Here is a 16,168-nt window from a genome sequence, read left to right as displayed (position 1 = left end):
GAGTATTGCCCCTCATTTTGGTAATCAGATCCCAAACCCAAATTAAACAGTTGAAAATGGTGCCCAGAAACAAATTTTTTACGGAGCTGAAGCAAATGGTTCTATGACAAAACAATGTTTATAGCGTTTTAACTTATTAAAAAGATAAAGAAGTTGTAAGGGAACCTGAAATAAAACATAGTGTAGAAAAACTGAACAGGATTCTCCCTCTATCTGTAACACAAGCTTAGAGTCATCACATAAAAAGAAGAGATGATAAATCCATAATGGATTAAAACAGTATTTCCTCAATGCAAATATAAATACGATATTTGGTATCACATGTTGTGATGGACTTGAATTTTGTCAGTTTTAGAATTATTTATTTTACCTGTGTGTAAGTTGTAATGCAGTTCTTCTGTCAAATTCATAGTGGGTAAGACTTATTTATAGAATTTATATATTCTGTTTAGTTTGAGACTTAATATACTTAATTATATTCAGTAACTTTATTTTCCCCAGGGTCTATTGGCATTGGAAGGGGAACTCACACCTATACTTGTGCAGATGGTCAAAAGTGCTAATATGAATGGTCTACTGGACAGTGACAGTGACTCTCTTAGCAGCTGCCAACATCGTGTGAAGGCCCGCCTTAATGAAATTCTCCAAAGAGATAGAGATTTTACTTCTGAGGACTATGAAAAGGTTAGAAAATGCTCTACAGATAAATTGAAATTGTGAAAGACTACAGGAAAGGTTGTACAAGGCTATTTAGAGGAATATGTTGGACAAAGTTGCTTGAATCCACTCCCAATTGGACACCAGCCTTTATACGGGTCCTGTGGAGTGTCTAGGTGCAATCTTGCTGTGTTATCTGATGGGAGGGTGAACCTGTTGGGCCTTATGAAATAGACAGATTTTTCATTAGTGTTGCTGCCTGTATATTAGATTCATTTCCCCAGGTTGCCTGCATTCTAAGAGGTGACATTTAGCCAAGTCTTGTCTGTGATGAATTCTTCTTAAAGAAATGCTGGTTCACCCACTCAACAAGCCATCCATTAGACCCAATCATACTAGACAATTTTTGTTCAGTCTCCAGCCTTACATGTTTAGAGAAGGTAGTTGTACAACAGCTTCAGAGAACCTTGGAAGAAGAGGATTATCTAGTCCTCTTCCAGTCAGGTTTCATACCTGGGTATGGTCTCAAAACAGCACTGTTGTCACTTTTGCATGACTTCTGCATTCATTCTTGGACCTCTTAGTAGCCTTTGATACCATCAACTATGGTATCTTTCTGAATCCATATTTCTGAAATCTGGTTGCTGATTGGGTTTAATATTTTGTTTACATGGATGCTTTATATACTTTAATGTCTTTTTTTATATTGCATTTTGTTTACTTATGTGGTTGTTTGTAAGTTCTAAGACATCTAGAGTCATGTACTTGAGATGTGTGGCTGTGTAAATGGAAGAAGGGAGAGAGGGAAAGAAGGAATATAAATTGCCCTCAGGAAGAAGGAGAACCCACCCCCCCCACAATCCCTTGGAGACAGTCCAGAAGGGTACTATGGTTGATCATATGGAAAGCTGTTGAGACATAAGGAAACTAAAAAGGTTGTACTCCCTGACCTTGGTCTGTCCGAAGATCAGTAACACGAGGAATACAAATTCCATGATGAATAGAGTCTCGGTGGCGCAATGGTTAGAATGCAGTACTGCAGGCTACTTCTGCTGCCTGCCAGCTGCCTTTAATTTGACAGTTCAAATCCCACCAGGTTCAAGGTTGACTCAGCCTTCCATGCTTCCGTTGGTAAAATGAGGACCCAGATTGTTGGGGGCAATATGCTGACTATGTAAACCGCTTAGAGAGAGCTGTAAAGCACCACAGTGAAGCAGTATATAAGTCGAAGTGCTATTGCTATTGCTATGTGCCTTAATCTAAAGCATAATTGTCGGGTCAAAATGGTATACTTCTTGTGGCCTACTGGAGTTCTTAAATACAACATATATGTTTAAATATGTAGCTGTAGTTACATGATTTGAAATATTAAAGTAGGAGCGTTAATGCAAAATAAGGCAAAATGGACATCAGTTAAATTGGATATTGTCAACTAGAACTAATAAACATAATTGTTAGATATAGTTTTATTTTATTTATTATTATTTTTTTTATTATTCAAACTTATATACCACCCTATCTCCCAAAGGACTCAGGGCGGTTTACAGGCATATAAAAACATCAATATACAAATTAAAATAATCATTAAAAAACTTATTATAATGCCCAATTATTAAAAAACAGAAATATTAATATTAAAATCAATTTAAAACCCCTCTCAATTTAAAATCTAAGCCAGTCCTGCACAGATGAATAAATGTGTCTTGAGCTCGCGACGGAAGGTTCGAAGAAATAATAGTAATTATTTCAAATAAGTATTTCTTTTAGCCAAGATTTTTTAGTAATATACAGGTAGTCCTCAACTTACAACTGTAGTTAAGCCCAAAATTTCTGTTGCTAAGCGAGACATTTGTTAAGTGTTACTCCAGTTTACCTCTTTTCATGCCACAGTTGTTAAGTGAATCACTGAAGCTTTTAAGTTACTACCGTGTTTCCCTGAAAATAAGACAGGGTCTTATTTTCTTTGGGGCTTCAAAATAAGCACTTGGGCTTATTTTCAGGGAGAAAAATAAGGAAAGAGATGGGGGAGGAGGGAAAGAAGCAATCCCAGCTGCCTTACAGGAAGCTTGCGCAGTCACACCTGCAGCAGATGGAGACAGAGGCATGGGGGAGGCAGGTAATCCTGACACATTGTTGTGTTGCTTGTTCGGTGTGGCTGCAGGCAAGCCGAGAGATGGAGGAATGGAGTGGGCAGCAGGTTGGGATTGCTTCTGCCTCCACCTGCTGCCAGTGCCTCCTGCGAGTGCCCCATGGGGAAAAAGCAGGCTGGCTGCAGAGCTACCACCTTTGGGAAGCAACCTAACAAGCATAAGCGCCACACCCAGAAAGAGACAGGCAAAAGTCTGTGCACAGTTTTCTCCATCGCCCCTCAGCTGTGGAGCCTGCCCAGGAAGACGGAGGGCAGAGCCATGTGCTGCGCCCGCAAAACCTTTCCCATCTCTCCCCAGGTTAACATGCAGCTCCTCACCTTCGTTCTTGCTCTCCCCTCACCGCCCCCTCCCCCCACACCTGGCCCTCTTTAGATTCTTTGGCTCCACTACAGCCGGAAAGGAGCTCTCTCTCCCTTCCCCCCCACCCCCAGCGGCAGTGATGGAGCTTCAGTGCCTGGCCGGTGGGAAGCTTCTTACCCACCCTGCCTGCTGGGCCAGCTGCTGTTGGGACACTTCTCGGCTACAGCAGGCCTCATGCTGCTGGTGTTGCGTGTGGAGCCATGCTGCCTGTGTCACCTCGCACAGCTGGTAAAAGAGGTGCAGCGCCTGCCAGGGTCCAAAGGCCGTTGGACTCAGTGTAGATGTACAGCAAGCCTGGTGTCTGCAGCACTGAATAGGCGTGTAGGCTGGCGCTCAGCAGCCTAAAAGTGGCGGGCGAGGCGACACAGGCAGCTGCTCCCGAAGGGCCCCTGGCAAGCTGGTGGCACTCAGGACGTTTTCAGAGGTTTTCAATTTGGGATGATTCAACCTGGCCAGGCAGGAGCAGTCCCCCAGCGCTGCCAAGCGCAGCCCTGCCAGGAGGGTGAACAGGCCTGCAGCAGCATGGCCAGCCGCTTGGCCATTTAAAGACTTGTGGATTTCAACTCCCAGAACTTCCTACAACCACCCCCCCACCATCAGCTCTTTCCCCTTTCTGGGTTGGGGTAACTCACGCCCACTGGGTCCATTGGGGTTGGAAGTTCGATCGCACCCATCCATCAGCTGAACCAACACGGGCCGGGAGCTGCCTCTCATTCTGTCTCTCTGAGGAGGCCTCCCAGTGCAATGCTCTTCCACAGCTTCGGAGCAAAACTCCACCTTCCCTGCGGAGGATTGCTACAATCAGCAGGAAAATCCACGCTCCCCCATTTTCCTGCTGATCGTTCTATCCTTGGGGAGACACACAGACACACATCCCAAAAATGTTTCCTCCGAAGCCTTCAGCCTTGCAATCCTGCGCAGGGAAGGCGAAGGTTTGCTCCGAAGCTGTGGCAGAGCATTGCACTGGGAGGCCTCCGCAAAGAGGCAACTCCCGGCCCTTGCTGGCTCAGCTGATCCACAGGCTGCAATTAAAGTGCCGAGCTTCCATAATGTGACCAGGGAAGGGAAGGGCTGCCTCCTGTGCTGCCCACACCCACCCTTTCACTAGGGCTTATTTTCAGGGGAGGATGTATATTTACACCCATCCCAAAAATCAGGCTTGGCCTTATTTTCAGGACATGTCGTATTTTCGGGGAAACACGGTATCATGGTTGTAGCTTCCACATTGCCTTTGCTTATCATGAAGTTGCAAAAGGGGATTACATCACCCCAGAACACCTCAACCATCATAAATAGGAGGCAGTTGCCAAGTGTCTGAATTTTGATCATCCGACCATGGGGCTGCTGCAAAGGTCATAAGTGTGAAAAATGGTCATAAGTCACTTTTTCAGTGCCATTGTAACTTTGAATGGTCACTAAATAAACTGTTGTAAGTCAAGGACTACCTGTGTTTAAAAGATAATAAGACAAAATGTTTTTTTATTTATAAGTTTTTCTCATTTAGGATAGCACACTTTAAAAATACGTATTTTTCAGGGATTAGGATATCGGATGTTATACATGTAGATTATAAGTATTATAGCTTACATATTTCTTTTTGGTCTGGTACTACAGCTGACACCATCTGGCAGCATTTCTCTGATAAAATCAATGCAAGTGATAAAAAATCCTATTAAGACATGTGACAAGGTATATTCCTTAATCCAGAGTTTGACATCTCAAATCAAACAGCGAATGGAAGATCCTAAATTTGCAGGTAAATAGTTTGCTTGATCAGGCTGGATTGATAATATTAAATTGCACATATTTATTTTATAATTAACTGTTAGGACAATCATTTTATTAATGAAGGAACAACTTTCAGAATAAATTTTTTTTATAGTTTCCCAATGATTGTTAGCTACTCTAATATATTAATAGCAAATTAACTTCACTGATGTAAATTGTTATGTAAGTATAATAGCAGTCACCTTGTGCAAAAAAGAAGATCGCAGTAGACTTAGTTAAGTACCAGAATTGCAGAAGTACAAACTATTTCAATGTGTGTGTGTAAAAGAAAACAAAATAAAACAAAACCAAGCTGTAAGCAAAGCTGGCTGCTCTGAAGCTTAAGGAATGGGTGGATATATTTCTTTAATGTCTATGGTAACGTCCCTTCATTATACTTTAATCAGTTCTCATTATTAATAATTGTCCAACTAGATATTCAACTTTATCACAGTGAAACATTGGAACTAATGCTGCGTAGGTGGGCCAAGCTTGAAAAAGACTTTAAAACGAAGAATGGAAAATACGATATAAGTAAAATCCCAGATATCTATGACTGCATAAAATACGATGTTCAGCATAATGTCTCTTTAAAGCTAGAAAATACAATGGAATTGTACAGACTGTCAAAGGCGTTGGCTGATATTGTGATCCCTCAGGTATGTATCACTTAAATAGTACTCTCAATATAATAAAATGGCTATGTTCTCCAGATCATATTGTTAACTTTTAGGATTAGGGATAACTGTTATATAATATATAATATATAACAACAGAGTTGGAAGGGACCTTGGAGGCCTTCTAGTCCAACCCCCTGCCCAGGCAGGAAACCCTACACCATCTCAGTCAGATGGTTATCCAACATTTTCTTAAAAATTTCCAGTGTTGGAGCATTCACAACTTCTGCAGGCAAGTCGTTCCACTTATTAATTGTTCTAACTATCAGGAAATTTCTCCTTAGTTCTAAGTTGCTTCTTTCTTTGATCAGTTTCCACCCATTGCTTCTTGTTCTACCCTCAGGTGCTTTGGAGAACAGCCCGACTCCCTCTTCTTTGTGGCAACCCCTGAGATATTGGAACACTGCTATCATGTCTCCCTAGTCCTTCTTTTTATTAAACTAGACATACCCAGTTCCTGCAACCGTTCTTCATATGTTTTAGCCTCCAGTCCCCTAATCATCTTTGTTGCTCTTCTCTGCACTCTTTCTAGAGTCTCAACATCTTTTTTACATCGTGGCGACCAAAACTGGATGCAATATTCCAAGTGTGGCCTTACCAAGGCATTATAAAGTGGCACTAATTATAGAAATGACTAAATTTACTGTCTCAAATCTGCATTTTTTATGAACTATTACAAATTGAAGAGCAGTACCTCTTTCCCTTATTAAATTGAGGAGTCTGATATTTATATACACGACACATATCTTGTTGACATTAGACTGAATCCAGAATAAGGGTGCAATTCTATATTTAGTCAGTTGTGAATCCTATACAGTTCATTAGATTTTCTCCTAGATGTAGTCTTGTATCCAATAACTAGATTATTTTAATGTGGGTTCCAATAGAATCATGGGGCATATTGCTTGTGTCCTATGATTAACTCAGATCTATTCCATAAGAAGGAGCAAAAACACGGTTCATGAAATTAAAATATGACGATTACATGATACACTGTTCAGAATATGAGCCCATACAAGGAAATAGAATTGTAATGATACTCCAAAGAATATTGCTAAGTAGGTACTTTAGTAATATACAGTAAACAACCAGATCATTAGATTACAATTAATGGATCTATAGCAATAACTATCAATGTTAAACAACTTGTGGAAGACATTGAAAAAAATATTTGGCAAAGTTCAAGGGTTGCTAAATACAGCATCTAGAAACCATATAGAAGTACTAATGGGTGATTGGGATGGAAACAGTGAAATGGAGGAATTGGAATTATAGATGGATATGAATTAGGTTGATGCAGCCATGTAGAAGGTAACATAAATGTATGGTTTTAAGTTATTTTATTTATTTATTTATAATTTAATTTCTATACCGCCCTTCTCCCAAAGGACTCAGGGCGGTTTACAGCCATATTAAAAACCAACACAGAGTACAAACAACAAATTTAAAAGCAAAATTTAAAACCAAATATTTACAATAGGCCAAATCAAACTAAAACAGTCATAGACCGACATAAAACCCATTTAAAATTTCCATTTAAAATTTCGCTTAGGCCAGTCCTGCGCGATGAAATAATAAGGTCTTAGGTTCGCGTTTGAAGGTCCGGAGGTCGGGGAGTTGGCGCAACCCCGGAGGCAGCTCATTCCAAAGGGCCGGTGCCGCCACAGAGAAGGTTCTCCCCCTGGGGGCCGCCAACCGACATTGTTTGGTCGACAGCACCCTGAGAAGGCCCACCCTGTGAGAGCACACAGGTCGATAGGAGGCTATCGGTGGCAGAAGGCGGTCTTGTAAATAGCCCAGTCCTAAGCCATGGAGCGCTTTAAAGGTGATAAGTTATATTTTGCAAAGAGGATTATTTATTACCAATATCTATTTGAGTCATATAGAATACATAATAATAATAATAATAATAATAATAATAATAATAATAATAATAATAATGATAATGATAATAATACACACACACCAGCAGAACAGCAAAAAACTGCGCTACTTGGAACATCATATTTTGAGAAGATGCTTGATTGATATCTAGGACACTGGCAGCAACTCGTATCAATCATTAGCACCAGTCAATGATATTTGTGACACATTTTTAAATGTTCAGTTGATTGAGTTTCATGTTTAATGAATAAAAGTTTATAATAATAATAATAATGCCATGAAAGTGAACATACAAAAATCCACTGAAAATCCAAACTGCCGATTTTGCAATGACAAAGTTGAAACTATTTCACATTTAATATGTGAGTGCAGCAAAATCACACAAATTGATTACAAAGCTAGACATGATCAAGTTGCTATATTAATCCACTGGTCATTATATAAAAAATATGACTTATCTTTATCTGAAAAGTCATGGGAACATAAAGTGGAAAAAGTTTATTGAAAATAAGGTGAAGATCTTGTGGGACTTTCGAATACAGATCTATCGTCGTTTGGAGCACAACACGCTAGATATCACAGTTGTTGACAACCAAAATGTTCAATTTATTGATATTGCTGTACCAGGAGATGCCAGAGTCAAAGAAAAAGAACTGGAAACAATCATGAAATATTGTGACCTGGAGATCGAAATGACGTGTTTATGGATGAAACAGTGATACCCAGTGACAATGACAGCGTCATTGGGGCACTTGGTACCATGTCCAAAGATTTTGCAAAATACATCAAGAAATTGCAGCTTCCTGCTGTAGCGCCAGTGGAGCTGCAAAAGACTGCACTACTCAGAACAACATACATTTTAAGAAGATACTTAGTTGATACCTAGGATGCTGACAGCCACCCGTATCAATCATCAAAGCCAGTCAATGATATTTGTGATACATTTTTAAATGTTCAGTTGACTGAGTTTCATAGCAATAGTAATAAGAGGGAGAGGAAGAAGAGGACTATAAATTTGTTATTATAAACAAAATAACAATACAAAAAAACAAAATAAAATACTGTTTATGGAACAGTATAAATGCAGTATATTCGGACCTTAGCAGATAGGCAATATTATAATCCCGCCCGCTCCAAAAAATGGTGGTTTTGCATCGGAAAGCCAATGTGACCAAAATTAAGACTCATATCAGGACAGGTATCCTCTCATTTTGTCTAAATCTCTTCCCATCTCCCATGGGTTTGCCCCTCCCTGTTTAATCAATTATTTTGTTTTAATTGTTTAAGAATTGAAATGGAACACTTTTATCACCTCATGATAACTGGTATTATGATGATGGGACATAAACGATCCCCTGTAATATCCTAAGCAAAAAAAAAAATATGGCATGATTTTAGCCATAATGTCAGCAAAAAATGAGCTTGTCTCCACAACCTCTGCATGACAGAGAAGCTCCATTTTAAATATCTCAGCTGCATCCAATGGTGATTTAAAGCCTTATTGTAATATAGAGGTAAGGAGGAAGTAACTGATTCTCCCTTCAGTGAATATTTTATCCTTTACCTTTTGTCCCTGCAATAAAATAAGGCTTTAAAAATATATCTAGTGAAACTAGTGGATGCATTTTCTGGAGGAATCTGTATCTAAAAATGTGCTTGGGGCTGCTTGTTCATATCAAACAGCCTCACCTGTTTTGATATATGGTCTTACTAACTAGCATACGGCCCTGCTCAAAGCTATGTGGACTCAGGTTGAAACAAGTTCTCTACTGCTGCTGTCATTGCTTAGGCCCCATTCTGTGTTATGGGTAGGTTAACCCTAGGGCTTCATGTCTATATCATTGCTCTCTGAGTTGACATGCCTTGCTGTCTTCAGGAAAAATAGCACTTTGCAACTTAGCAAAGAATTGCAGTGTTTTTGTTTTGGCTTTTTTGAGTCCAGAGGTAGATCCAGCAGCAGGACAAGGATCAGAGGCTCATACGTATGACCATCTACTACTGTGACTATCTGAAAGTTAAATTACCTCATTAAGTGCTTAGGTAGAAATATGTACTTACCAGTATCTAACAAATTGAGTTACAGCTTGAGAGGGAATTTTCAAGAGTATCCAAATTTATTTTCACTTTTTTTTTTCATTTAAGGAATATGGTATTACTGAGGCTGAAAAATTAGAGATTGCTAAAGGTTACTGTAATCCACTACTGAGGAAAATCCGGTCTGATCTTCAGAGGACTCAGGATGACGATACTGTTAACAAACTCCATCCTTTGTAAGTTTTTTAAACCATTTTTTCAACATTCAGCCCTTATGTAACAATAAATGTAGCTAAATATTTTGTTAAAATGATAGCTTCCAGTCCTTCTATGAAGTCTATATAATTTTAGCATTAAAAAATCTATGGTCTTTGTGTATGATCACAAACATGGTAAATTGAGGCACTTGAACTTAATTTCTGTTATTTTCAAAGATACTTGAAAATATTTTAGTATCTCATATGTCACACTGAGAATTTAGCTTCCAGGCAAAGGTTCTGATAAGATTCTGATTTTATTTTTGATCCAGGATGCACAGATTATCAAATAAAGACAACATTATATTCTGCAGTTTAAAACAAGGGTTCAACTTCAGACAATTCAAAGCATGAAGTATATTTTTTATTAAACATAAATGTAGCACTGATTAAGATTTCAGAGTTTATCCAATTTGAGATTTAGGTCCAAAATAAGTATGGATTCATAAAGGCTGTATAAAATTTAAGTACAAAAACAAAGATATATTGTTTTATGCCATGAACAGCAAATTAATACAGAAGCTTAAACAGCGTGCCTAATTCATTATTATTAGTAGAAAACTGTGGAAATGTTTGCTAGTTAATGTTTAGATTTTAGATCTAGAAATTTTAGATTTTTAGATTTGTTGAATACTGTATGCAATGTATGGTTCCCTTTACTCACTTATGCAATTTTCTTTTTAGGTATTCTAGTGGGGTTATGTCTCCTGAACGTCATGTGCGAACTAGGCTGTACTTCACCAGTGAGAGTCATGTCCATTCATTGCTTTCAACTCTTCGCTATGGTTCTTTATGCGATGTAAGGGTTTCAGTGGCATTCCTTTTCAAAATCACCAAAGATAAGAAGATACATTTAATAACCAATTCAATACACTACTTATTCAGTAATAATTTTTCTTTAACAAATAACCTGAAAGATTATCTAAAGAGTCATCATAGTTGACTTCTAATCATTTCAGTAATGGAAACTGACTGATTACTTCGCAAAAATTGTGTTACCTTTTTCTGATTTTATTGTCCTCTATAACAGGAGTCTCCAACCTTGGCAACTTTAAGATTTGTGGACAGAATTCTGGGAGTTGAAGTCCACAAGTCTTAAAGTTGGCAAGGTTGGAGACCCCTGCTCTAAAACATATGAAAATACTAGTTAATATATAAAACCAAACTAAGGCTTAAAGCCATGAACAAATTTAATAGTCTGGTGTGCATGTTAATGGATTGGCTAATAAGTTAAAAATTATTTGCAAAAAATAAATGCTTTAGGATTAATTTCTGGCTGGTAATGTGTCTTTATTTTTCTGATGTTTTAGTTGTCCTCACTTGATAAGTTAATGTTTAACACTGAATTATAAAATATATCAAACTGAAGATACATTCAGAGCGCCTATATTGTGAATACATTTAAGATTGCAACTTACAATTAGTTTAAGTATTAGGGTATAAAGTGAGATCAGCACACAGACAATAGAAGAATAGAATAGAACAGAACAGAACAGAATTGAATTGAATTGAATTGAATTTTTTATTGGCCAAGTGTGATTGGACACACAAGGAATTTGTCTTGGTGCATATGCTCTCAGTGTACATAAAAAAATACTAAACAAGTGGTATTTCCATTTTTCATATAAGGCATCAAAAGATGAACAGTGGAAGAGAGCTATGGATTACCTTAATGTTGTCAGTGAACTCAATTACATGACCCAAATAGTTATCATGCTGTATGAAGATCCAAATAAGGTAAGGAAACAAGAAACAATAATTTAAGAGAAAATCCAATTACATATAGTCAGAATATGACCTGACTTATCCATTTATTTAGGAGGTCTCATCAGAAGAACGCTTCCATGTAGAGTTACATTTTAGTCCAGGAGCTAAAGGCTGTGAAGAAGATAAAAACTTACCATCAGGTTTTGGATACAGACCGGCTTCACGGGAGGTAAATGCTTCTAGAAATGTTTCTCAAATGAAACTTAAAGAGCACTTTTCATGTTATTTTACAGCATTTGGTTGCTTAAATAAAAATCTCCAGTTTTTGGTTTAAGTTTAGAAAGTTCCCAAATATATTTGGAGATGTAGGTAACTACTTTAAGTCAGACAGTAAGTCCATGTAATTATGTAAAATAGAACCCACTCTGTTAAGTGATAGTTAGCAAGGACTTGCATTACAAATTGAATTGTGTGCACACAAATTGAATTGTGTGCTGTTATAACTGAATTGATACCTTTGTTATTAGGTATGTTTGATTTAGTGTACTTTTCAACACTTTGCAACTGGCGGGCATTTATTGTCACAGTGTCCTGTGGTCATGTGATTTTCATTTGTGTGTTTTGCAACTGGCTTCCAACAAGCAGAGTCAATGGAGAAGCTAGCAATAAAATCACAAGTGATAGTCATGTGATGTCTCTTATCATCACTTGATTGATAACTGAATGGGAATGACATTGTAAGTGTGTTATATAGTTGCAACACTGCACATTTCTAGCTAAAGCCATGATATAATATTCAAGGGAATGGTTCTTTTAGTTTGCTTGACAAAATGTTGCATCACATGAAATATCTGTTTTCTTGTAGAACGATGATTCAAAGCAAACATCCCATAGACATGAGAATGATGACGACCCCCATGCTTATAAAAGAGATGAGACTGATCGTTCAATAATGATGTTCAAGCCAATGGTGTCAGATCCAATTCATATTCACAGGAAGTCACCCCTTTCAAGACCCAGGAAAATGGGTTCAGCAGAAGTAAGTTTAGATATCCCAGTAATTTTTTTAAAATTAGAGTTCTTCCCAAATAATCAATATAATTGATTTTGGTGGTAATGAAAAATTAGAAAATATACTAGTATTATAGTGATTAGTTGATTGATCATCTATCATCAAATTGCTGACAACTCCTAGCAACCATAAAGATAGATTTATTCCATGACAGTGTATCTGTAAGCTGGCCATTGAGGTGTTCCAGTGGTGCACACATTCCCACATTAATCTTGTATACAGTTTACTTAATTATAATATTATACTTAATCAGGAAGACAGTCAAGGAACAAAAGGAAAATCAAGTATATGTAGAGAAAGTCTACATATCTTTGAACAATAATTATAGAACAGTATTAGTGAACCTTTTGTAGATTTCTGTAAACATCAGCCATGAGGCCTATTAGCACAATTAGATAAAGTGGGAATATTAAATCAGTGTTTCTGGCTGTATAAAACGGGCAACACTGCAATATATGCATAACTTGTTCAATTTCCTTCACCAGGTATGGCATGAATACTGTTGCACCAGAAGGTTATACTCCCTTCCATTCTTTGTCCCTAATTAGGGTTTTAAAAAATAATTCAGAAGTCTTTTTTATATTGAGACGATGTCACCTTTCATGATTGCTTGATTGATTATTTCTACTATTTTTATTTTTTGGTTTAAACTTTTAAAGATTATTTTCAATTGCTTACTTAATTTATTTTTGTACCATGGATGTTTTAAAGACATGATTATATCCTGCTGAGAATCTTTGAACTACAATGTGTAAAATATCAAATAGGGGTGGCACAGCATTTTATCCAGCCAAATTAAGCACTTTCTAGTGAGACAGAAATGCAGTATTAATAGAGTGAAAGTTCTTTCCAACAGACTACTGTCATAGTTTTTGGATGATGTTCTAATTTTTTTCTGGTAATCATTGCCAAATATATACTTATCTCAGTTCCATTTTAACTCAAAACTAAGGAAAGCCAAGTACTTTTAAATTCAGAATGATAAGTTTCTTCAAGATGACAGAAATGTATCCAGAAAAATAGGAGAGACATGCAATCCATAAATGAAAATAAATTTCAGCCATAATTTTAAATTACAGAACTGCATTGTGAACCTATAGAAAACCTAATCCTGATTCTATATGCAATAAAAGAAATGGAGATTCTCCTAGACATTTGGAATGTGGATTAGTAAAAATCGTAACATGAGGTGGTCTGACTCAGGAAGAAAGATTTGCTATAATTAATATTTCTGTGGCAGAAGAAAAAGACCTAAAGAACAACATACCCCGTATGCTAATATTTTACATTTTTATTCTGAGGAAAGAATAATACTATAACAATAATTCCAAAACATTTGGCAACGTTATATAACTGAATTTTACTATTTTTAATTGGTTTAAGTAGGAGTGCTGTAACCAGTTTGGTGCAGTGGTTAAGGCATCAGGCTAGAAAGCCAGAGTTTATGAGTTCTAGCCCCACTTTAAGCCCAAAGCCAGCTGGCTGACCTCAGCCAGTCCTTCTCTCTCAGCCCATGGAAACAAGCAGCAGCAAACCACTTCTGAAAAATCTTGCCAAGAAAACTGCAGGGACTAGACCAGGCAGTTGCAAATAGTCAAAAACTGACTTCAAGAGGGGAAAAAAACCCAAACAGCTAAGAGTAATTAACATTGTTTATCTAGGAAAAACTAAGGCATTAGATAATCTGTAAATAGTGGTTTGACAGCAAATCTCCTTTGCTTCTGCTTTGTACTCCAGAGAAGAAGTGTTTAGTATTCCAAATTATCTATGGGTGTTTCTTCTGGTATGACTTGAATGCTTTGTCTGCTGTAGGTCTTAAGATTGCTCTCAGTCTTTTAAAAAAAACATTCTGCTTTGTGCAAGTTCTATCTGCCTTTTAAGTCTATTGATAACCATTATAAGAGCAGTAACTCAAGTTTAGAATTGCTTAAAAGTAGCAAAAATATGAAGAATTGATGTTCCTCTTTGCAGTTGTTGTCGTAACTATCCTGTTTTTGGTAATCAGGTAAGCTACCTTCAGTGGCATCCACGGTGACAGTGACTGGCTTCAAAATGAAAGCCCTGCCTCCTTTTAATGTGCTTTACACACATTGCACACATCCATTTTAAAGCAAGTAACTGTTGTTGCAGACATCCATTTTAAAGCCAGTAACTGTTGCAGACGTCTCCAAATCCTTACTGTAGGGGCTCTTCCTTCTGTCAATTGACAATTCAATGTTAGCTTCAGGGAATCAGGATTCACGGGTCACGTACTGTGAAATCTTGTTACGTAACCTTCCATTTTCCAACAATTGCTGTATATAATGTGTGTCTTGTTATTTTGAACCCTCCCATCTTTCATCTAGCATTTGCACTGAATTCTTTTGACACAAGAACGCTACTGAATTAGCTGGTCTGTTGAAAGCAAATTCTGTAATCTGTCCTTGCTTTACTATATTTCTGTAACATTTGTTACTTACAATAATGGAAAAATGTATTACTATAATAGCATAAATACTTTTATTAAATTTCAACTGCTTATAATTTTTAATGACATATGAATATTTTTGAAACATGCTTTCTTTCAGGATGCAAAAAGATCTGCTATAACAGTATTATACCTATCCTCTCTAGCTTTTGATTTATACATGTGAGTTCTATTAGTTCTATACCAATTAAAATCTTAATTTACTGAACATAGTTATTTGAAACAGGAAGCTTGAAAATATTGTTACACTATATTACATTTCTTTTGAAGGCATTATTTGTATATATTTAAAGGAACACTGTCAAATTCTTTCTATCTCAAAGAGAAATATTGAAAACTTCCATTTAAAATAAAAGATTTTGGTTATGAAAAATAATTTGATAAAAAGACGTACTCTGTCTCTAGATGCTATTAAGTTACTGTCTGTGTTTCAACATAAATTATCTGTCATTTTGTTATTTATAAACAAAAATTGCTCATTTTTTTAAAAAAAAATCCCTTGTGAACTTTATCTTGGTATTCAGATACTTAATATCTTTCAAATGGAATACTGTATTGAGATCTGTGTGTATTGAGCATTGTTGATGTGAAAGGTTTTTTTTTACTGGTGGCTGGTTTGGTTCACTTATCTACACTTAGAACTAAAGGAAGAATGAGGCTTAACCTGACAATCGATGTGGCTAAATTTCACCGACATTAGAAAAAGTTAGTGAAATATATCTTTAGCATTAAGAAATTACCTGCTACTGCTATCAAAGATCAGCTATATAATTTCCAAAGAGTGTTTAATTTTATTTCATAAGAATATTGCATTAATGATATAGGACGCAGCAAAAGTGTATGTATGTATGTGTTTGTATGTATGTTTACAAGTATTATGTTTGTGTCTGAAATACACACATACACACACAATTTTACTCATTTCCGTGTAGAATTTAAAAATCACCATTAATATTGCTGACGTACTGTACCTGTAGCAAAACCAGTAGCTGAATAGTTGCAGTTGCTGGTGGGTTTTGTTTGGTTAGAATCGAGCTATCTAGAAAAGAGTGCAACTATATTTTATTTTCTTACCATTTAGCTCTGACTCTAACGTTGCATGCTTTGCTGTTTTTTTGCCCCCTTTCTCATTTCCA

At 36.9% G+C, this 16,168-nt stretch overlaps 1 protein-coding gene across 13 annotated transcripts in view; it reads left to right on the top strand.

Annotated features, from left to right (window-relative positions):
- Positions 1-16,168, top strand: part of PPIP5K2 (diphosphoinositol pentakisphosphate kinase 2) — a 66,814-nt gene that overhangs the window by 35,838 nt on the left and 14,808 nt on the right. For 11 of the 13 annotated variants that reach the window (XM_058167039.1, XM_058167038.1, XM_058167041.1 and 8 more), the window contains 8 exons: positions 502-684; positions 4,782-4,923; positions 5,370-5,593; positions 9,638-9,765; positions 10,471-10,585; positions 11,416-11,523; positions 11,606-11,722; positions 12,359-12,532. In XM_058167039.1, the coding sequence (XP_058023022.1) occupies positions 502-684; positions 4,782-4,923; positions 5,370-5,593; positions 9,638-9,765; positions 10,471-10,585; positions 11,416-11,523; positions 11,606-11,722; positions 12,359-12,532 (1,191 nt within the window). Of the gene's footprint in view, positions 1-501; positions 685-4,781; positions 4,924-5,369; positions 5,594-9,637; positions 9,766-10,470; positions 10,586-11,415; positions 11,524-11,605; positions 11,723-12,358; positions 12,533-13,050; positions 16,164-16,168 lie in introns of those variants that run through there. The other 2 variants (XM_058167048.1, XM_058167049.1) reach the window with 2 other exon arrangements.

The sequence above is a fragment of the Ahaetulla prasina genome, chromosome 2 (genome assembly GCF_028640845.1).
Source record: "Ahaetulla prasina isolate Xishuangbanna chromosome 2, ASM2864084v1, whole genome shotgun sequence".
Classification (NCBI taxonomy): Eukaryota; Metazoa; Chordata; class Lepidosauria; order Squamata; family Colubridae; genus Ahaetulla; species Ahaetulla prasina.
Note: the sequence above shows the minus strand (reverse complement) of the source record. Positions and strands in the feature narration are given on the sequence as shown.